General features: G+C 39.0%; 1 protein-coding gene across 15 annotated transcripts in view; it reads right to left on the reverse strand.

Moving 5' to 3' along the window:
- TRIP12 (thyroid hormone receptor interactor 12) overlaps positions 1-24485 on the reverse strand; it is an 83541-nt gene that overhangs the window by 35275 nt on the left and 23781 nt on the right. For 11 of the 15 annotated variants that reach the window (XM_062638973.1, XM_062638972.1, XM_062638970.1 and 8 more), the window contains exons 2-4: positions 17468-17614; positions 7825-7950; positions 6070-6866 (exon numbers count right to left, since the gene is read on the reverse strand). In XM_062638973.1, the coding sequence (XP_062494957.1) occupies positions 6070-6866; positions 7825-7950; positions 17468-17565 (1021 nt within the window). In that variant the 5' untranslated portion in view covers positions 17566-17614. Of the gene's footprint in view, positions 1-6069; positions 6867-7824; positions 7951-17467; positions 17615-24485 lie in introns of those variants that run through there. The other 4 variants (XM_062638975.1, XM_062638974.1, XM_062638971.1 and 1 more) reach the window with 3 other exon arrangements.

Here is a 24485-nt window from a genome sequence, read left to right on the forward strand (position 1 = left end):
TATTTAACAGAAAAGGGAAAGTGATCTGAAAAGCCATTACTGACTATCCTGGGTTCAGCAGCAGCAGTCATTTTTTTCTCCTTCTTGGCAGCTGGTGCAGCACTGTGTTTTTGGGTTGGACCAGGTATCAGTTGGTGCTTGGTTGGGCGGGGGGGGGGCAAGTTATAGGCTGGTGCTGAGGTGTTGTATTCTCTTCCCTTGTTATTTCCTTTATCATTATTATTATTGGTGGTACCAGCAGTGGTTTGCGTTATACCTTAGTTACTGGACTGTTCTTATCCCAAACCATAGGAGTTACATTCTTTCAATTCTCTCCATCCCTCCAAGAGCGGGGAGGGAGGATAGGGAAGGGAAGAAAGAGGGCAGGGGGAATAGAAACTGCATGGCTGACTGGGTTTAAATCATGACACTGACCTAACCATTAGTCTGTCCTTTCAAACACAATACTGTATTTGACCCAGTAACACAATGCTGCGTGCAGCTCAGTTCCATGCAGGTAAAGGTTAATCTGATATTCACGCATTTACTACATACCTGGCTTACTAACTGAAGAAATTTGGCAACCTTAAGAAAATATGGTTCTGTATTTAATAGCCACCAAGCAATGAAGCAAAGCAGACCAACCAGTTGAATTTTCAGATGGTCTGTCCATATGGAAGAAAATACATAACTTTTTCAAATATTAAAAAAACAGTGGCATTTTTACTACATATGTTTTCAAACCAAAAGATTTAAGTTGAAGTTTCTACAACATAAATATACAACGACCCCAACCCTATTTACCTACAGTAAGATATTTTCAGTGGCAGAGGGGAGGGGAAGGAGTGTGTCATAAGGTATATACAAAACAAGCCTGAAACAGTTGCAGCAGTATTTCATGCCATAAGCTTCCTAAGTACAAGATACAACAGAACACCCCTCTTAGCTGATTGTATTCCACACTAGAAAGCACATGCTTAAACTGGCACTGGGTACAGCACTATTTCACTCCACAGGTAACATGTTACCACTGAGTTCACCTTACATACATGGAAAAAGTAAGCTACCCCGAACTTGTAACAGCCATGGTGAAATTCTAAGCGAGATGTACTTTAGCTTGACATTTAGAATAATAAGTTAATCACCCTATTATAGAAGAGTTCACTGGAAAAATACACAAATGTTTTAATTCTTTATGTCAGCACACCACTTACCACTTCGAATCTGTGGGTACTCATTTTCAAGTAGTTAGACCTAAATATTAAATAACTCCATACCAGCTTAGCAATAGTGTATCAATGAGACACCACACAAGCATTCAAATGAAGTAAGATGGCCTTAACTTGTATCAAAATCAGATTTCTCTTAAGGGCAAAGGTTTCACAAAGCAGCAGAGCTTACTGTTGTTTAACAATATGAAACACTAGCTCATGACTTACCCCAAACCAATTCTAAAATGCACAAAGTGCACACCCAATACACACTTTCCTGTTCCGTAAGTATTCTGTCAGTTTGTTGAGCTGAGCTTGCTTAACACAGGTCAGATGAGCACAGATACCATGAACCAGTAAGGCAATGAAGCTGTGAAATGGGTTGTCCTTTCCTTTAAATAATTAAATTAGCTGAGCCATCTCTTCAAACTGAATTCATAGAATTATAGAATGGTTTGGGCTGAAGGGGACCTTACACACCATCCAGTTCCAACCCCCCTGCCACGGGTAGGGACACTTTCCATTAGACCAAGTTGCTCAAAGCCCCATTCAACCCGGCCTTGAACACTACCAGGGATGGGACAGCCACAGCTTCTTTGGGTAACCTCTGCCAGTGCCTCACCATGCTCAAGGTAAAGAATTACCTCACTAAGAGGGTTTTAGAGAATTTAGAGATGCCCATTTACACCTTGGTGGACAAACTGCATAATACATCACAGCTTGAGCACCCAGAAAAATCAATCTCATTTTCTCCTGCTGCTCAGAAGAATGTTCTGCTTCTCAGATCTTTTTGCACGTTTCTCTTTTCCCAAGTCTTCACTTCTCTACCTCTGCATATGCCCTAACATCATCCTATTTGCATGCTAAACACTCACATTAATGACTCAGAAGGAAAACAGACCCAAACAGGCTAAACCTGAAACAGTGCAACCTAACAGAAATCAAACAACAACAACAAAAAAGTCTTAAGAACATATTCACACTAAAGTGTGTTTACTGGTCAGCTTCTTTTTTTAAAGGCATTTTTCAGCTGTGTGACAGGACCAAGTTCTGAATGCAGCCATACTGCACTCACTTACTTCAAGTATTACCCAAGCCAAAACAAAGTTAGTCAAACTTTCACAGTCCATAACCTGGAAAGCCCTTTATTTGCAGTTCAAAAAGATAATCAGTAGAGATGAACTTGCTAGGACTGGAAGTTTAGACTTCAGATTGTCAGTATTGGGCCACTCTCCTGCAATAAAGATGGTGAAAATAGCTGCAGCAGGGGAAGGCAAGACAGTCTCCTGTTATTTTAATGCTCCACTATTCCCCTCCCTCAGTACCAGCCCAGACATCCCCAGCTCTTGATTATAGCCCTACAGAGCCCATCACTGCAATTAAACCAAGTATCTCCAAGCTAGTAATCTATTTCCTCCACCCTAAATCCACAATTCTAAGGCTCAAACTACCATCACACAGACAGCACTCTTGCCCACAGTCCCAAATAGATTAATTTAGACCTATTTTCAGATTCTTTTCTCCCTCACCTCTGCCAAATCCCTTGAAGCCAGAAGTTACACCATTCCTGCTCTGTGTTCACCTTCAGGTGGCTTTTCTGTGTATCCCAATAAACTTTCCTGCTAGACCCCCCCCAAATCGTAAAGTGTTAGGTAGAGGCTTCTCAGTCAGGAGCAGCTACCCTAAGCTACATTGCTCTCAGCACTGTCTCAGCCATCACTGTCAACTTCCCTCCATTTAAGGGCCACAAGAAACTACACAAAGGGCAGCAGAGATTTCCCTAATCAAGGTTGGGTTTTTATCGTTACATAATGAGTAAGCTGACCTGATCTGTAATATTTTAAAAGCCCCTACAAAATATAGGGCTTGAAAGGGATGTAAAAATAGTCACATCAAGAGAGCAAAACAAGAAACTTGCTTCCTCCCCATCCCTGTCAAGAAATACTCAGCTACAAAAAAAAAAAAAAAACAACTTTGTTCTAGTCTGGTTTTATTCTTCCAATAAATTCTATAGCTGTTTTTCAGTGATGTCACTGCTCAGTTAGACTGCTGTGTAGCTGAGGACTCCCAAGAGTCACCTTGGCTGCATATAACACCTATTAATTATCCAGTGAGGACTGCATAAGAAACCTCAAGGTGTACCCCTACAACATTTGAGGCAACCCCATCTCTCCTCATTCTTCTCATCAGCAGAGCAAGCCAGCTCAGCTCTTCAAGTTCTTCCTTCAGAGATCACAACTACTAATCACTCTTGTACTTCTGAACTGCAATACCCAAAAGTGAACAGCATTCTATTCCTACACATAAGTCTAGTGGAAAGTGTCCCTACCAATTGCAGGGGAGTTGGAACTACATGATCTTTAAGGTTCCTTCCAACCCAAACCATTCTATGATTCTATGTTCATCAGAATCATCTTCCCTCTTCTCCCACTTTCCTTCCTAGAACCACTCCCCCACACGCATTTTTTTCCCCAAAATTTTTTACAGCTCCTTACAGAACTATGTTTGTATGTTTATTTATCTTTCACTAATTCTATATTTCAAACTTCTTCAAACATCTCTTTCATACCATACCACTACACAAGCCTACAGAGTTTTAGCTTTCACCTTCTACACTGGATTACTATGATTTCTAAGGACATGTTTCCAGGCAGAGGGGTGTACACCTCAGCAATTTAATCTAAACCACTGTTTCCCTTACTGCTTCAGAAAGCCTCAGTGTGTTAATACTTGTGTGAAAAATTACCTACTTGTGCTCCCTAATCCTCTAAGGGTACTAGTGTGCTACAGAAAATAAATTTTAACTTACTCATTCTTCCTTAAAAACCTACCCTGGACATATTTTCTTGACAGTTCTCAGTGTTATCCAAAATTGTTACCATATTTCAAATTTGCCTCAGTATTTTGGAGTTAGTGACACTGCATGGCAGACAAGTGGGTTGTTTTTTTTTTTAAAAAGGGGCTAGAGCTAACAGTAGTCACTATTAATCCCAAAATCACTTCAATCTGTTGTCACAGAGCTCTAACACACTATTTGAAACACTGACACTATTTTTAAATATCAGTTTAACACTTTTCTTCTACTCCAAGTTCTTACTCTTACTGCTATTCAGTACAATCACTTACTCTGATCTAAGATTTTCAATATAAAAAAACACTGTAATAAATTTTGCTGTAATTTACAGTAAAATAAAGAGGCATTAGACATTTTAGGCATCTTAGCATCACCTGTTAGTACCTTCCTCCCCAAACTGGGATGCCAGCTAAAGTAACTTTAACCTCTACCAAGTCTGGAATGTCTCACACCATGCTTTATGCCCCTTACCAGGGACACATATACATACACACACTCCCATTCAAATCCATAACATCTTGGTTACGTGACATATACTCAAATGTATTAGTTCAACTCAAGTTTATCTTTTTGCAAAAGATGACTTTCAGGTCCTGGAAGAGATAAAGCTAGTCAGGCTGGCTTTCCCAGTACATTCTTTGTAGAGACAGATTAGGCTCATATTCCTAATGCTGTTTTTTAAGCTACTCAACACACACTCCCCTTACATTATGCCATCCCACCCTTCCCGTTCTCACCCCTTGGTGAAGTTTTGTAACTTGTCAAAAATTACTCTGCCTTCACCTTCTTGCTGTTCACTTGTTGGAAACAAATTTTCTCTCCTCCCTGTTGTTTTTCATCATTGCCAAGAAGTTGCCTATAACAAGGACAGTCCCAGCTAATAACTTGCTGGTCGATACCATTCTTGTGTGATTCCTTCCCACTTCCCCCTCAGTCCATCCTAAGCCAATTCAGTGGGCTTTTGTCTGGACTTCATCACCCAAAAAGTCTTGAACCATGGAGCAAGTAGATAAAGCCTTACTATAAAGAAAGTAACTTCTCCCCCCTTCCCCAATGCCATTCTTCATCAATTGTGTTGGATCATTACAGAATTAATACTCCAGTCCATAACAAGCTTGCTAGGTCAATTAAACTTATTTTGATTATACAGGAAGGCATCCAGTTGCTCTTGTTTATTTCCTGCATTAGTACTTGCTATAGACACGCCACAGTTGTTAGAGGCTACTCCTGTTCATGTCTGGTTAAAGGAAAAACCACAGGCAAGCTTAGGAATCCAACTTTTTAAATGAAGTTTTAGAGAACACATGATATAAATAAATCACAGTACACAAAGGCAGAATAATGATTTCAAAGAAATTTTGTTCAAGGCAACATTGCTACAAGCATATCTGCACACTACAAAACAAATGCTCTGCTTGGAAGCAGCCTGTACTTCTCAGTGACAACGTCCAAGAACTGCAATTGCTATTCAAATTCAGCATCAGAGGACATATTTTGTAAGAACAATTTAAAAGATAAATTTACTAACATTCCAGGCACTAGGTACACTAGGTTTAGAAGGCTGCTTTTCTTAAAGTAAAATCACAAGATATTCTCACAGTAAGGAAAAACTAGGAAAGTGGACTTGCAACAAGAAACTGCATTATCTACTTGTTTTCCAGCATTTATCATTCCCACTACATGACAGAAAGCTTAAGAAAATAAGAAAAAGAAAAATCTAACAGAAGGAATACACTCAAAGTTTTACAATGTGTGTCCCCACCACAACATGCAATTATTTTGCATATTTTTAATTGATTTGCAAGACAGAGAAGCAACTTGAACTTATAGAACACTAACTGTACTAAAATAATTTTCTTTAGCTGTGAATAGTTTCAGTCACAGCTTTACTTAAAAGCTCAGCAGAACACGCAATTTGAGTTTCTCTATGAAGACCCCAAGAAGCCCAAAAAGAATAGAAATACTTGTTCAGAAGACTTGGGCTTAAAACATATGTACTTATTCTTTTACAGAAGATCAACTTACTTGCTAGCTTTGCCTGTAGTCCTGAAGGTCCAGGTTTTGATGTCTCTGACTTGGAAGAGCCTGGTAGAGACAGTTTTGTTTTAGGGAGACTGACTTTTGGGCTGAATCGAGCAGCCCAGTCAAACTTTGAAGAGCCACCTGTTTTACTCTGCTCTTTGTCCCTGCTACTCCTTCTTGGACTGGGGCTGGATGCAGAACGGGAACGTCTAGCTTTATTCTGGTCCTTTCCCTGTTTCACTCTGGCACCCTGAGGAACAGTAGAAGCAGAGGCCACAGCAGAAGAGGAGGAGGATGTGGAAGCTGAAGAAGAAGAATCAGTGATGGTGCTACACCCAGCTTTGGCTGAGGTCACCGATTTTGAAGCCAGCTTGGAGAGTTTTGCTGACTTCTCTTCAGCACCAGTTGATTCAACCGCTGAACCACTCTTTATACAAGACAGATCCTCTGTCCTTTTCCTTTTCTGACTTCGGGAGCTACCAGCAGCTCCACCCTTCCTGGTGTGAGCCTTGCTTGTTGATGGCAATTGTGCAGACTTTGGCTGTTCTTGGTCTAAGTGCCTTCTCTTAGACTTAGTATGCGGCTTGTTAGTTTCCAAGGAAGTTTCACTGTGTTGAAGTGCTTTGGGTTTTTTAGCAGAGCTAGGAGAATTGGTCCTCCTGTAATCTGGACTAGCACTGCGTTTAACCCCTCGAGAATTGTCTTTCTTAGGCACTTGCCCCGTTTTTTGCTTTTCTGAAGTACTGACTCTCTCCGGATCTTCTTGCTGTGGTATTAGGCCAGCAGATGAACTACAGCCTCTGTAGAAGTAAGCAGGAACAGTGTTAGTGTTGAACTCAAAAAAAACCTCAGTTGCAACAGTTTTGCAAGATAAATGTTAACACTCTCTAATAATCACGGAAAGCACAGATAAGAAACACTGTTGATTAAGCTTACACTGAAACAAAAAAAAAAACCAACCAACAAACCATGCTTATAAAGAACAGCCACACAGCAAATCTTTGCTAGCATGAGAACTAAAATAAACTGCAACATAAAAACATAGCACACTTTTTTTCAAGAGACAGGTACAAGGTAACTCGGACAGATTTTACTCTATTTTTATAGATACATCAAACGAATTAGAAAGAAAAAATAAAAGCCATGAAGCTATTAGCTGAAAGTTTGAGAATGCAAGTTCCACAAGAGAGTAAGGAGCATTCAGTAATGCATAACTAGTCATAACTATTCTAGTTCAAGAAGTCTCTTAATGAAAGGATAGTATCTCATCAATCTTGAAACTGAGGTAATGAATCACACAGAAAAATGGCAAAAGTCTCTTTGATAGAAAACTATTCCAGTGTGTATATAGGAGTGCACTAAGAGCGCACAAAGCACAACCAAGTTGATTATCCTGAACACAGGCATACTTCTGATTATCCTATGTTTCAATTTATATTGGACATTGCTCAAATTCCTTAAGCAATCTTCTCCAACATGAAGCAGGAAAAGGGGAGAAAGACCTTGAAAGTATTCCAAGACTAGTTATGCAGAAATTGTTTCCTCCCCATCACTGATGGAATGCTTAGTTGCTGAATAAGAAAAACAAAGCACAAACAGAATGTGAAACACTGAAACATATCCACTGAATGCAACACCTAAATTAGGTAAAATCTATTAGTCATACATTTTACAAGAACTCTGTATGACTAGATATATTATGCACAGTTGTGAAGCGCAAGTAACACTGGTTAACATACGAATATGAAACACAATTACCTTTTAGAAAAGTGTCCCTTGGACTGCTCAGAAGGAGTGTTAGACTGCACTTTGGGTGTCTTTGAAATAGATTTTCTACTCTCAGGAGGGCTATGTGCCTTATGTTTTGCCTGCCCTAAATGTGACCTGTCAGCAGAAAGTCAAAACAGAAATCTATCAGGATTTCAAGATACAAACCTGTAGGTGGAATTATTTATTTCTCTGGACCACTTAAAAATGTTAGTTTACAGCTGCAACCCTTTCCATATCAACCCTTAATATTAACGACATTTCAAAAGAATCACCTGGTGCAGTTAAAAATCACTACCAGTGCAACTGTTTCGTAAAGCACACAATTATTTAGTCATTTTAAATCAATAAAACATCATCTCACACCCAACCTGTGTAGGTAAATTTGACATTTTCTGGTGTGCAAGATTACCAAATTATTCGCTTGAGCATTAAGTTAGCACAATAAGGCACAAGACTAGAGCACCTGTCAAAGACGTTTTCTCAGAAACACCCATCAACCTCAAGATTCCATACATCAAGACTATCCAGTGAGTGTTTACAAGTATCTTTGTTCTTCAGTTTAAGAAAGTCAAATGCTCAGAACAGGAATGCAACCATTTACTCAGTAGGAAAGCTCAACCCTGCCAGTTATTTTCTGGCTGCAGATCCAACTAGTTCAAAAGATAAAGAGCTCTTCCATAACAGAGGAATGAAGAAACGCATTCTACCAATGAAGGCAGTCAGATGAGAGGAAACCTGTCATGTCAGAGAAAGGAATGATTTTCATACAGGTAAGCTACGAAAGGTCTTCCAAGCAGCTTTCAGCTGTATGAAAAAAAAATGGTTTATTGCATAAGCTGTTACTGGAGGACAAAGATCATAATATGCCATAGATAAAATTTAAGACTTAAGTTACATCCTCACATATTCCACATCTACTTTCAAACCCAATCAGAATTACCACCTGCAAGACTCAGAAAAGACAGCTCTCATCAGCATTTGAAACAGCATAGCATAAATAACTGCTACAGCAAAAAACATGTCATTTGCACTTTCCCAGATATAACACACTTTTGACTGACTCAGCTGTCCTCAGAACTCTAATGCTCAAATCCCACTAACCTTCATGAGACCTCCAACCAACCTAGTATTAATGCTGAAAGCAATATTTCAAAAAAAATGTTGCTTACACACTATTAACCTAGGCTATCTAGTCCTTCGAGTTAAGCTATACAAGTATCTTTGAATCATATGGGAGGAGAAATGCAGACTTCAGATTTAATTGTCTTCTCCAACCCATGCCTCCTAACATCAAAAAGTTACAAGAGTACACCTTTACAGGAAGATACAAATTTTCACAAGCTTTCAATACCTTCTTCCAACCAAATGACAAATCTAGCAGAAAAGGTAGAGCTAAGCCTGCTACTTGACCAGAAAGTTTCATCATCCTCTTAAAGATTTTAACACAAACTTTAGTAGGAAAAAAGTACCACATCTAACCTAAGTGACGACCACATGATAATATCCTTAAGAGTCAAAACAGTAAAAGTTCAGTAATATGACTGGTTTTCTTTACAGCTTTCCGTCCTCTGTTTTCTTTCAAAGTATTCTTATTTAGTCAGTTGCTCAAAGATACAAAATGCACCTAGACAAGGTGTTTTCCTGGTTTCAGCTGGGATAGTTAATTTTCTTCCTAGTAGCTGGTACAGTGCTGTGTTTTGGCTTTAGTCTAAGAATAATGCTGATAACACACCTACATTTTAGTTGCAGCTCAGCAGCACTTACCCTGATCAAGGACTCTCACGCTCTGCCAGTGAGGAAGGGCACAAGAAAGCAGGAAGGAGCACAGCCTGACCCAGAGTAGCCAAAGAGTTACTCCAAACCACACAGCACTATTCCCAGTATATAAACTGGGGGGAGTTACTCAGAAGGCCCAGATCACTACTCAGATCAGTTTAGGTTATCAGTCAGCAGGCACTAAGCAATTGTACTATGCATCACTTGTGTTTATAGGGTTGGCTTTTTCTCCCTCCTTTCCCCTTTTAGTTTTATATTCTCCCCCCCCCTTGTTATTTCCCTTATTATTAGTAGTAGTAATAGTATTGTACTTCAGTTATTAAGCTGTTCTTATCTCAACCCACAGGTTTTACATTTTTACAATTCTCCCCCTCCCACCCAGGGAAAGGGTGTGAGTGATCAGCTGCGTGATTCCGAGTTACCAGCTGGGCTGGTAACTATGAAAAAATAAATCTAAGAGGGTAACAGTCTGAAAAAATTAACAGCATCTTCTGCAAATTACTCCAGTAATTTGTTTTTATTTCTTATAATAGAAGAAATCACTTTTAATATCAAAAGCAAGTGAAACAAAACAGATCTCTAGCTCATAATAGCAAACTCCAAGATAACCTTGGGAACCTTTCACCTAATCCCGAGTGTTTGGATTTCCCTTTTCCCAACAAAAGACTAAAGCGTGAAATTTAATTTTCCCACTGAAATGTTTTTATTATGGGAGTAACAGAAATTGTTACATAATTTACACTTGGCAGGAACTTCATTTTTCATGTAAGCTAATCGATCAGGGTTCCTTTATTATGAAGCATATTTTTAAAGGTTATCACTTAAAGATATTTTGTTTGCTTTAATTAGAACTGTATTCAATTTTGTGCTTTAAGCATTCACACAATTTAAGATCTTTTCAACTAAAATATGACTAAAGGAATACATCAAAACATCAAGTATTTAAATCATGCACTGAAGAGTTTCCACTTGTTTCAGGCTTTCCCCCTTCCAGTTTTATTACCTTCAGGGTCTTACAAGCTTTACAAACATGATTTCATACCATTGTCCAACTTATGCAGACCAAAACAGCTACAACCATACCCTAGGGATTGTAAATACTGTATCATGCAGGCTATTTGCATTTGCTTTATTTTATTTATCCATCAAACCAACCATAGAAATAACACTCATAGCCAGAGCAGAAAGGTTATACTGGAAATAAATATAACAGGGAGTCAAAGTGATAAGTATTTTTTTCGTTTTATTATTAAAGACCTATTGTGCTCTCACTTCTCTTTAGTTTAATGATTCACTTGCATGTGTTGCAAAAAGAAGATATAGAAGACAACAGCAACTCTGCACACAGTAGCATATCAGTTAAAAGGAGCATGACATTAACTCCCCTTCTCCAAGATCAACATGCCTGACAGCAAGCAAACTGACAATTTGGAGAGACTGCAGGATTAAATTAAAAGAACTTTAACCAAGTATCATTGTCCCAGTTTATATTAAGGCTGTGACAGCTTGCCTAAGGTTTTGTTAAAAGTTAACTTATATACAAAGGTATGTTGGAATACTTGAGCGAGAAAGAGTAATGCTTAGAGAACTAAGCGCTATGAAAGGTACAAGGGCAGTTAGAAGACTGATTCTTGTTAAAGGTCGTAATCTACTTGTGCCTTTGGCCATAATTTGAGACTTTTACGTTGTAACTTACCTAGTTACAAGCTCTTTATTCTTTCCATTAATGTATCATTCACTCAGAAGCTTTACTTAAACCAATATTCCAGCACCAAGCATTTTGAGAGCCTGCTCCTCATTAATGATGAAAAATGATAAGTATTTATGAGCTCGAGTTTGTCCATTTCAACTTGCAGTGGCAGGTCCAAGAAGACTCAGCGCTTGCTGCACCTTCACTTGTTGCCTTGGGGTTTCTTGGTGGTTTTTTTTGCCCTCTTTTTCCCCCCCCCCCCCCTTTCTTTATGCTTTGGTTTGGTTGTTTTGCTTGGGTTTTTTTCCCCAACTTAAACACAGTTTCATAACCCACCCCAAGGCTTCACTCAACCAGGCAAAGCTGTCTGCTGACATATAATTTAATTCACAGTCAGTTTAGAATAACACATAGGTAAGTTGACAAGTGATCCACCATTTAGTTTGCAGTGTTTATATAAACAGCCCTTAGCCTTCCTTAGAAAACCATAATAAAGAACCAACTAGAACCTGTCCTCAAAGAGTTACTCAATGCATATAAAAAAAACATACCTTTTGAAGTTAGTTAATAAACAAAGTGTTTCATCTAAATCATGCTCCTCAGCAGCTGAGGTATTAAATATTTCCAAACATGAAGTCTACAAAACTAAACACCCTTTACTTCTGTCAAAAGATGATTTAAAAAAAAAAAAAAGCAATAGCAGTAGGCTGTGTAAAAAAAACTATTTTCTCTCCTCAGAAATACATCACTTGTCTTACCCATAGACTCAAACATTAAATTTAGTTTATGCACAAGTCTCAGGATGTTAACATTTAATATATTATCAAGACTGGTCCAAAACCAAATCTTGTTTAGAAGGTAAGTGGTGTAAGTGACAAAAACATTCTTGTTGTTTTATTATTTGGAAAAGCCCAGTCCAAACTGTTTGAGATACTACTTATAACTTATGTTCTCTATGAAATTAAAGATTTCGTCTTCAATCTCAAAGGCACAAAACTGAAAATCTGAAAACTTACTTTTATAGAGTATCATACTTTCATACACAACTGCAACAGCATAGCAGTCAATCAAACTGATATCCTACTGAGATACTGTTCCTAAAGATTTCAGAAGAATGACAATATGCATATTAAAAAAATAAGTGCCACTGTCATTTCATGAAACTAAAATATTTGAAATGTTCTACTACATAGGACCACTTCCATTACTCCATACCAATACACTGAAACATTGCTCACAACTGAAAGGAGCAGTCAAATGCATCTCTTTCAGAAAAGAAGTTACTGTGTGCTTCACAAGATAGCTTCCAAATTGCTCCCATTCAAAGTAAATAATATGGCATCACTGGGAACTTAAGCCACAAATGCAACAATTCCTCAGCACACATGGTGACTATGTAGACAGTTAAAGTGACAGCAAGTACCTCCTCCTGTGCCCCCCATGAAAAGGGTGCTCTCATTAATGCAACTGCTTCCCACTCCTCTTTGGTTTACTGCTGCAAAGGGAAGCTTTAGCATCATTACTGCTTCCTTACAAACCTGCAGTCATCCTTCAGTGGAAAGTGCTGAAAGATAGTTCAGACAAGAGTTTATGCTGTACAGTTAGAAAGGTGCCATCATAACTGTAATTGCAATTAGAATGGTAACACTAAACATTTTGCAAACTGTTAGTACTGCCATTAAGAACTATAATATCCACAAGAGCAGAAAGTCATCCAAAGCACAAAGTTATTTCAACTTCAGTACTGATAACAGAAGAATCGCATTAGTCCAACTTCACAAAGGCCAGTTTGGTTATAGAATCATAGAATAGTTAGGGTTGGAAAGGACCTTAAGATCATCTAGTTCCAACCTCCCTGCCATCAGCCAGAACACCCCATACTAAACCATGTCACCCAAGGCTCTGTCCAACCTGGCTTTGAACACCGCCAGGGATGGAGCGTTCACAACCTCCCTGGGAAACCCATTCCAGTGCCTCACCACCCTTACAGTAAAGGGCTTCTTCCTTACATCCAATCTAAACTTCCCCTGTTTAACCCGTTACCCCTTGTCCTATCACTTACAGTCCACCCCAGCATCCTTATAGGCCCTCTTCAGATACCAGAAGGTTGCTATGAGGTCTCCATGCCACCTTCTCTTCTCCAGGCTGAACAGCCCCAACTTTCTCAGCCTATCTTCATATGGGAGTATGTGCATATATGGGGAAGAAAACAGTTCATCAGTTATAAGTCTGTTTTCAAATACATCCTCTGCTTCCACTAGAGAAAAGCACACATAACATATGCCAAGCTCCCTTACAATTTGTGCTGCGACAGTCATCTTACACTATCTGTGATACTGTGTTGAATGTTAAATTGCTAGTAAAACTCCAGCAGAAAACACATCATGGGCTTGGCTTCCCCCACTCATTTTGACTGCAAGTATTGATGTTATTAGGGTGACAGCAAATAAGCCCAGTCTAGACAAAAAAGGGTTTGCACTGTTGCTTCCAGGTTAAGAGAAATCTGCCAGTATAATATGTCACAGGAGGAAGATTAAAAGCATTTATGCTTTATGTACTAGACCAGAGAGGAGTTTGGAGTTTCCCAAGTCCTCAAGCAAGAGAACAGTAGCTGTTCAGCAAGTTAAACTGATAAAGTTTTAACAGAAGACCTTTAAGCTGCAAAACGGTCAAAGACTATATACAGAAGGACATGCACTAGCATTTCAGCTTGGAAGTGATGATACCATTCTCCAGCCTCTCTGCTTACTTTTTAACACCTTATTCAACCCAAGCCTATTGTAGTGTTCACTCCATTCGGAACGTAAGAGAGGCAAAGCTAAGGCTATTGCAAAGCCATTTGGCTATACAACCACACACTGACATTCGAATAGGTGACTTCACATCAAAGTCTGAAATTGCAGTACAAGTGACAAACTGCACAAATACTCTAAGTTTTTGTCATTTATTCTGTATTTTGAAAGTATGTGCACCTCAGCCACAAGAAAGCTTCAAGAAAAAAGCATTTCCAGCATTTAGAAAGCTATTTATACAAAGAAAAAATGTAATCAACTACACAAGTTCAGACAGTATTGAAACTTGTCCTTGCTCGAAGGCGTATGACTGCATATCTGTGACCAAAGTGAAGTAACCTTCAACACTTCAGAAGGCGTGGCCCTTAAGTTGCTTATAAACTTTGTGGCTAATTTTAAGCATGAAGCAACAACCCCCTACAGACTCACATTACTGCTTAATTCCCTATACTGTACTAAGTTTTGGGGGGTTTTTTGTAGGGTTGGGTGTTTTTCTGTTTTTTTTTTTCTTTTTTTGTTGTTGTTTGTTTTTTTTTACATTTGTGCATGGGGTTTGGTTTGGGTTAAGAAACACATGGATCTAATAAAGTGACTGAATAAAATCTCATACTGTCTCTACAACCACATTAATAAGTAGTGCAGATCAACAGACAAAACCATAAAGCAAGATAGCTGTCATTAAGGACCAACGTCCAACAGTTACGCATTTCAATAATTTCTACTTCAAAGGAGAGCAGACTACAACCACAGGTGACCAGGAGGCAAGAGCTGCTTTCACAGAGCACAACTCCCAGTCTGCCTTGATCCAGAAAGATTCCAATTCAAAGTACTCCAAGACTATCTTCACTATGTTAGCCAAAACGCAGTAGGTAAGGATGACACATTTGCTTCAAAAGAACATTCTCAACTCCAGCTAAAATACTAACATGCATCCTAAGTCCACAAGTTTTTTTTGCACAATATAAGCATATCATTGAAGCTGCTCTTGCCACAGTTTCTTCATTCTATTTAAATGAATTTACAGCTGAAATTGAAGAGTTGCATTTTATGGATGACAAATGTCAAAAAGACTAGAAGTTAGTGTTCCAAGTGTTTAAAAAAAAAAAACAAAAACCAAATAACTAATGTATGAAAAGGTGTGTTTGGCTGCAGGGGAGGGAGGAGAAAGGGGGGCACTGGGTTGGTGGGTTTGTTTGTTTTGGGGTTCCCCCCCCTTTTTTTTAAAAAAATAGAAGCCAAAGTAGTATGAATTACCATGGTACAGAACGGCTTAATGAAGAAGGTACATCAAGCTGTGAACTCTAAACCCTCCTAATGTACTGTTCAATAGCAGAACTAGAAGATACTATGCCACCTCATGCGTGGAAGGATTAGTCCTGAAGTTTGTGTCTAAAGCCAGGCAACCAGGGATAGAGCGACTGTTATCAAGAACCTCTGCCTCCATTTAATCTACAAAATTTTCAAGGACCCGATAGATCTGTCTTGCATTGTTCCTTGCACAATAGCCTTTTCTGCCCAGCAGCTTACTAAAGAGGAAACACAGAAGACAGTAAAAGAAATCAAGTTCATTATAAAGTTTATATTAACCAGCATGCTTTATGCAAGCCTTTTATATTCTTTGCCAGCCAGAAATGCTTGTTCAGAGATAGAACAGGACCTGCCCTGACTTTCTACAGAGCCTGTATTTTCAAAGAGACTTGTAATCTTTCATCCTCTTCACTTAAGCAAAGAGCTTTGGTTCTGATAAAGGTCACAGTTGAGGAGTACAATACACTCTTGCTCATGGAAGTCTGATACACACAGATTTGAGGAGGTCCAGTCATTTAAGATAAGCTGCATCTTGAACCATTGTGTGATAGCTTAAGTAACAGATCACAGTAAAAAACAGCAGATGAATAACTTTCTTGCAAGAAAAAAGTGCTACCCCTAAAATTCTTCAATTTGTCTGATTCACTGTAGAAGTCTCCCCGGCATTCTGCTATTAAATCTGAATAAACAGTAGATACCTGAAAAATCCCCACCCCATGCCCAAATAACTGGGCTCTAGTCTTTTACTCTAGGAAGAGGATTATTAATTCCAGGTCAAATTCAGTGGAAGGAAAGAGCTCGTAGGGAAATATCCTACTTAAACATCCATTCAGATGTCGAGATAAGACAGAATGGACAGAATGGAATGAAGGGTTCACCATGTCAACATGTCTCAGTTAAAGGAGTATTCTATACAGACAATTCTAGCTTGCAAAATAATCAGCTACATAGGGCAGCAACTTCCTCCTCATTATGCTACAGAAGCCCAAGAGAGAAGTCCTGCGTTTATCGCCTGGTTTTCCACTTGTGCAGTAGATTAGTTTAGAAAAAGTGAAGCTGCCTTTTGCAGATTGAATTAATCCCTGCAAGGTTCTTTGGAAGAACAGCTAGCTTCCTTCACCCATTCCACAGTGATCTCATTCTCAGACTTCGTATTAGTTAAGAAATACACCTTATCTTCATTTTCATTACAGCCTGATTTCTTAATGGTAAAAGAAAAAACAAAAAAACACCCTATTTTGCGCCACTGACCTGCAGTACTTTAATACTCTTATAACCCCCTCCCCCAAAAAAAGCCCAAGATACACATATTCAAACAACTGCACCAGTAACACCTCTGAAGAAGCAGAATATAAACAGATGCTTCCTACCATGGTACTATAACCATTTTTCATAAGATTAATAATGTAACAAAATTAAAGCAGCACCTATCCATACGAGCTCCAGCCAGACGAAGACTCTTAATTCTTTAAAGAGCACAACAATAACTATACAGTCAGCTTCCACAGAAAAGTTTCAAGGATCATCTTTGTTCTGCATTGTAGAGGCATCGCTTACAGAAAAAATACAATTTGGTCCACTTGGTCACTAGGGCAAGTATATTAAAAGGATGGCAAATCTTTTGTTCCTGAATTATTCTAAAACTGTACTGGATTAATATAAAGTGCAAGGGAACAGAGAGGTGGCAGTTATTCAGTCTTCTCTAACAGGGACACAACTTTTTCCTCAGATTACACATATCAGACTTTCACTCCCCCCCCCCCCCTTTATTTTTTTGTTATCAGGAAAGGAAGAGGAGAAAGGAATTTACTGCTACCTGTGATCTGTGGAATGTAGCTCAGTTACACTTTTTCTCCACAGATCTGCTACTGCTATTCTAGCTAAACATGCATGATTGAAAGTTTTTTATGTCTTCAACTCATGCAATGACAGTACAGATAGCATTTCAGGGGCAAGAAGTTTTTAAACAAGTTTCAGTGCTTGGAATAGAGGATAGAAAACATTCTCTAATTAAATCACATCAACCTTGCTTTTACACATTAAAACACACAGACAATAGCCATACCTTCCTCCTACTGCGTCGTCTTGTGGCTGGGCCCCAGCAGTGTTCCTCTGTGAACGTCGCAGTGACCCCCCTGGATTGTTATTAGGCCGGTTGGACATTGGCACCTCTCTCCTGAAGGGACATACCCTTTCTAGACACTATCATTCACTGAAAGACAAGAGAGAGATAATCATAAGAGACATGGCATGAAGCTCACAGCCATGCCTCAAGAGGCAAATGTAAAATGCTATTAAGACAAAAAAAAACTTTGAACAATTTTTAGTTAAAAGACAAATAGATCAAGATCCTTCTCAAGAATCTTCAGACCCTTAATACAGAGCAACCAGTTCTCAATATATATACACCATACAGATGACCCCTTGGACTAGATGACCTTTAAACGTCCCTTCCAACCCAAACTATTCTATAATGACATGCTTCTTTTCTGACAGGCTTTTATAATTATTTGAAGGAAACAAGACAAATGCAATTTAAGATGACCTGTATTTGTCAACACTAAGTAAAAACACACCAAGTAATAAAACTCAATGCCTGATAGAAAACAATAGTATTTAAGCATTTTATTGTGGGAGATTACAATGCCAGTTTTGAGAATAAACAGCAGTATGCAGAAGATAACACAAGTAACTTAACTAATTTGCTTTTAAAGCAGCTTCTTTCTGTAGGCAGATTTATGCAACTTCCATTTGTGTAAAAATATATAGTTAAATTCAGGAAAAGAGATCTAGCTATATAAGCAAGTTCTTGCTCACCAGAGCTTCGTTAGTGTGAAGAGGTATTTGAGACAGAAGAATTAATGAGTGAACATATTTAAAAATAAAAAATAAAAAAATTCCATGTGATGGTTTTGCATTGCTAATTGTGGAATTTCTTTGTGACTGCTATGGATCTACACAGTATTTTGGTAGCTATTTGTAGAAGACTACCATAACACCGAGCTGCAGGCCTCAGAAACAGAGGTCTTTCAGGATCAAGCCTCACTTGGATCTTCAGTGGAAAGATAACTTTTGTATACTATTCTAAATTGCAATTTCTATACAGAGAGCATAGCAACAGGACCACACAATTGTCTATATGCTGATTCATTATATCTATAGCACAGTAAACAAAGAGTCTGCCAGGAAAAAGTTTAAAACATTTCAGCTGCAGATAACTAAGGCTCAGTTCAAATTTAAATGCCTCCAATAAAATAATTCTGAAGATCTGGTATTGTCAGGAAAGCCAGACAACACTTCACTATATTTATTCCTCTCAAAAAGCCTTATGGAACTGAACATAAGGGAGTGGTGGGGGAGGAGAGGCATCCTGAATTATTCTGTTTTACTGTAGGCCATAAGAAATCAGGACATAAACTGGTATTACACAGAACATTACCTCACATACCTAGTACAATGCCAAAAGGAACATACATACAATCAAGACACCTGCACAGCACACATGGCTAGTAATCAGGATTCTGCTAGCTAGATCCAGTCTTGTTACACTGTAAAAATGCAGCCCAGTACCGAAAGCTCCCAGTTAGCATGCCAGAAATATTTTAAATAAACTCCATGAATCAAAGAACAGAATATAGGCAGAACTGCTCCCCATCCTAATCCTAGGAGTCAAAAGCATCTTTTGACAGTTCTTACATTCTTCCTACTGAGAGGTCCAACACAGAAGTAGACAGCAAAAGCCAGAAGTAGGACTGATTAGCAAATCGCTGTATTTACCTTATGCTTAGAAGCTTGGAAGAATGTAAGTGGAGCACAAAATACACAATCCCACAAAACATTGTTCAATGAACCTCACAACTAAAAAGTCTTGATGACTGGGAAGTTGAGAAGGCTGTAAACGCTACTCTTCAAAAGCTGAGCTTTTCTTCTTCATGACTATTTTTCTTATTGTAGTTCCTAACTCCTAGCAAATATTCCCACCAGCTTTCCAGTAACACAACACCTTCAGTCTACAACTTCTGATGCTTTAGAGCACAAAGATTTACAGTAGAACAGAAAAAGCCTCCTATAGCTGGAAACTATGACAGCTTGCTGGTGCAGGCAGATCAGTCAGGCTGAGGAGAGCACAAATAGTGGCATTCTCTTCAGAGTATGCTACAGATGGCAAGACAAGAAGCCTAGCATTAACCAGGCTGAAAGTTGACCAAGGTTCCAACACTACCTAGGGGGTCTAGCTGAAGTCAGTCACAGACACTGTCAAATGCCATTATGCATTCTCTAGTTTTTTATATTCAAACAGAAAAATGAAAATAAAAAACCAAACACACCCCCCCCCCAAAAAAAAAACACCAACAAACCATCTCTTCATAAGCACCAGCAAGCAGGCACATTCTGTGCCTTTCCTGAAATGAGGGAGTAGTGCCCCCTACAAAGGCCAACTGAAGCTGAAATTGGGTACTCTTGTCAAACTATGGTATGGTTGCCATTATCTATTGCATCACCCTGTATTGACTGTAGGAACGTGCCTTCCAGCAGGTTTCATTCTGCAAAAGAATCAACGCTCACTCTGAAGCTCTGCTAGATCAGCCACATGCCTTTCTACCTAGGGCCAGCACAGGGACTCCTCCACCAAACACGAGAAGAGTTAGGTTGAAGAAAACATCACACAAGCAACCCTGGTGCTGTCTAAAGAAGCTTCAGTTTAATGTTTACCTCTCTGCATCAGCCAGCCATTTTAAGTGGTCTGTGCTTAGAAGTTATTCAGCACAGTGTGTTGTCATATTTTCAGCTGTGTAGAAGAATGAAATGGCAAATGGTTTATCCTGTAAGGCATCTGTCAAGTCAAGATGATGTCCAGAGTTACCTTCTTTATTCAAAACTCTCAACTCTGCTTCTTATTGTGTAGTGTGTAACCATGACTCCCAGTTTGCCTTTAAATATAATGCTGCTTCATGATTCAGCTATGACCTTTAACATCAAAATATTAACTGACGTCTCACTGCAAGTATATAAAGCCACACAATACCATGTGTCCAGTTAGTCTAGTACAGAAAACATCTTTTCAGTGGGTCACAACTGTCTTCCACATTCTACAACAAGAGCTCCAAGGATCCTAAATTTGAGCTGTTCTCTTTCAGACCTGTCCCTCCACCTATAGGCCTTACTACCAGCACCTGGCTTCTTCCCCCATTTAGAAACCTCAGTTCAAAGTAGATGCGTAACCCAGTAGATTAGCTGAATGTGCCAGTGCAGTCCTGTCACATTTTAAGACAGTTTTCTCAACTATAGTGAGCATTTTTCCCCACTCCCCCAACCAAAAAAGCACTACAACTGTACATCAGACCTCCATGCTTCAGTTGACAGACTTTGCAGTTTGCAAATTTTAAGTTCAGGTCCTCTTCTAGCGTAAAGTTTTGTAAACAAGCCATTACAGTCCCAGCTGTAATGATGCTAAAGCACTGGCCCAAAGATGCTCTCTTCATAAGCAGACTCTTTAGACTGAGGATAAATTCTAAAAGCCAGCATTTCAAATAAATCCACAACACATCTTCTGAAGATATCTAACAGCACTGGCATGTAACTGTTATTTTGTTGCATAGCATTCATGAGTTTTAGTAAATGCTTCAACTACCATTAACAGTGAGTGCCCTTTGCTACGGTACCAGAAAGGAACTAGAGCTCCTTTCTGTAGACCTATTACAAACACTATAGCCAATGTATAGCTAACTACTTAGGTTCCACAGGAACACAAGATACAAAAAACACTTGATAACTTGCCATGAAGCCTTTACCTTTCTTCTCATGGGAAAGCCAATATGAAAAGACTGACACTTTTCCACACCTTTAAAGCAAAAAGATGAACTAGACAACTACAGAACAAGCCTGTATTGGCTTTTACCTAACTGAAATCACTACAGTTCACAGGGAATTCCTTCAAGGGAAGGTAGCCTGTTGCTATGTAGCCTACAGTGAGGAAAAGAGTAAGTAAACTGAAGCACTCCAATAGGCTCTAAGGCCACTAACAGTGTAACAAGGCACACCAGTAACAGCACCTGTAAAAATGGATTTGAACCTTTTCACAAGAAAGGGCATTCCGCACCCTCTATGTGGATGAGCTCTAGAATTTGTCTGGGGGGTGTGTTTGGAAGGGTTTTTTAAGTTCTTAGCAAGAGTCTTGGTAGTACAGGAAACACTTAGGCATTTACACTCCAATTTCCTGTATATTTAAGGATATGCCTAGCACCTCTGCCTGTAACACTTCTTAATACCCATTAGCAGCTTACAGCTGAGCTAAGTGCACTGGTCAGTATACTCCTCTTTTGTACCTTGGCCCCAAAACCAGTGCCTTACTTCATGCTGCTCCAGTAATCCAGCTTCTCAAAATTGCAAAGACTTACTACTCTGCAGTCAGTATTAGGCAAAAGGGAGGGAGAAGGAAAAGATGAGGATGTTTATATGCCTTGTAAGTTCAGATCATTTCTTCCAGAAAGTTGCATATCTTGACAGTCGGAACCCAGAGTTTAGCATACTCAACAGAAAACATTAAGTCTAAGACTTCAAATTTACATTCCTTCAATATAAACAACAGTGATTTACTTGATCAACTGTATCTGTGATAAACCTAGTCAGTTAAGAAGCAGCATTCTAAACACATAAGCATACAATATATTTGACACTATAATTGCAACTGAACAACTTAGTGCATATGGTTTAGTAACTATTGAATTGGTTTGGACCCTTATTACTTAATTTTAAATTGATCTCACAGCTACACCTCATTTTTGCTCACTGCTCACAAGGTTCTCATTTACCTGCAAACATACACACCTATTTTCCTGCCTTGCAAGCAAGCACTTGCAACCATTCAGTTACTTCTACTACACTACCTTGACTCAAATATATTAGGATGACTTTTTGGACCAGTTAGTTGCTCTAAACTGAGTCTCGTGCAGCTGACTTTGACAAAACATTCTTCCTCACTGTACTCTCCAAATTCAGCAGTTATTCACCTGCCCACTTTTACCACTGCAGTCCTCATCCCCAAACATAAATTTCATGTCAAAGCTCCATGCAGGCAGAAGCTTGTATTTTCAGTGTAGCTACCTCATGCCCCTTCTGCTTGTAGAAATAGTTCATGGAATAATTTAGGGTAGAACATCATACTGAAGATTTCTGAGAAAACTTTTCTGTGACATCTCTCAAATTATCATCCCTCCCTTCTTACTGACAGCAAATTTCTACACACAAACAAGGGGAAAAGATATTGTCCCATGAGCTGCAAGGTGCTGTACAGTAAGATATATGGATTTTGGCTGTGTTCATGCAAATCCTGGATTACTCAGCTGAATGAAAGCACTGAGCCTTAAGGAATTAAAAATGCTTCTTCAAAAACAAACACACACAACAAAAAAAACCACCTCAACACAACACACCAACCAAACCATACACACACAAATACATACACAGACAAACTAACTAGAACAAATTTAGTACATACAGAAAGTCTTCAGGACAAATAAGATTTTACAGCCTTCTAGTATTGTAACATCACCTCACTGCTGGGAAGACAGACAAGTATCAAGGAAGCTGCTTCTTAAAACAAGCATGTCAAGTGGTAAGGAAACAGATTTCTATATCTTTTGCAGCACAAACTTAAACAATTCTACATGCACCACATTTGTCAGTTCTCTTAGAAGACATTAGTAAGATATAGATAAGACAACAAGCAGAATTTGACAGCGCATAGAGGCAAACTCCTCTTCAGACCAGATGCCTTCTTGATTTAGGGTTCAACTGGAGTAACAAGAGTTAAAATCATTAAAAAAGCCATGGCTGGAAAGGATCTCGAGATCATTTGGTCCAACCTCTTGTTGAAAGTAGGACCTCAGATTAAAGATCTTTCACTCTGCTGAGAAATTATGATTTCCAACCATGATGACAAGATATAATCCGAGTTCTGAGCAAGAGCACAAAGGCAAAAGGTGAATCATGAGTGATACCCTGAAGAAAGGGGAAAGGAAAAAAAAACACCTATTAAAAAAAAAACAAGTAAGATATCGAAACATCATACCAGGTACAAAGGCATGCAAAGAAGACACTAACAGACTATCAGAAAACAGTATTTTCAACAGAAACATTTGATAAGTAGTTATGTGATATCAGTCAAAGTAACCAAATACCTCGGATCTGTGTAGATCTAAAGGTGTGCAGACACATTCCCCATCACTCCCAAGGACAACCTTTCCGAGAGGAAAAGAAACACTCTAAAAAACTGCTATACCATATAGCTCAGAAAGCACTCCCTTCCCTTCAGTTCCTCAAAAATACAACCCAGTAACCTGGACCAAGGTGAGGAAGTGAGCAAAATGGGCATGTAAGCTGTAAATATCAACAAGTCCAGTCACTGAAGACGTTATAGACTCAGGGCTAGCTCACATGTCCATTTTTACACTGGGTAACTTCACACCAAAAACAAAAAAAAACTCACAATAAAAAAAAAAAAACACAGTAAAAGAAAAACACAGACACACACCACCAAACTTTAGCACAATGGAAGCTCTTTTTAATTAGCTACTCTGAATCATTAGAGTGGAAGCATTTCTTGACCATTTCAGAAACATCCTGTATATTAAAAGAGGTATGGATAACGGATACTGCAGACAACTACTTCTCAATTACCAGTAAGGCTATAAATACACTCAAGCGATGAGCTCCACAGGGGCAGAGGAAGGGGGCGATTATGAGGACAGGAATCGCAGAATCAACTATGTTGGAAAAGACCTTTAAGACCATCAAGTCCAATCATTACCCCAGGACTGCCAAGTCCACCACTAAACCATGCTTGCTTCAGCTATGCTTTTTTATTTTTGACACCATTTCCAGGGACTGTGATTCCACCACTTCCCTAGGAAATGGTAAATTAGTAAAGGAAGCACAGTTACCCCCTATTCAACTCACTGACTTTACAACAAACAGTCATCAGAAGATTATGGCAACCTTTGGGCCTTGCATTAGGAAGAAGTCAACTTTCCTCTGCAGTCTTTCAAGAGCTTAGACCTTACCCAGCCTTCCAGCTGAGAGTG

Source organism: Pezoporus occidentalis, unplaced genomic scaffold, assembly GCF_034315485.1.
Source record: "Pezoporus occidentalis ecotype Australia unplaced genomic scaffold, CSIRO_AGI_Poc_V1 ctg59, whole genome shotgun sequence".
Classification (NCBI taxonomy): Eukaryota; Metazoa; Chordata; class Aves; order Psittaciformes; family Psittacidae; genus Pezoporus; species Pezoporus occidentalis.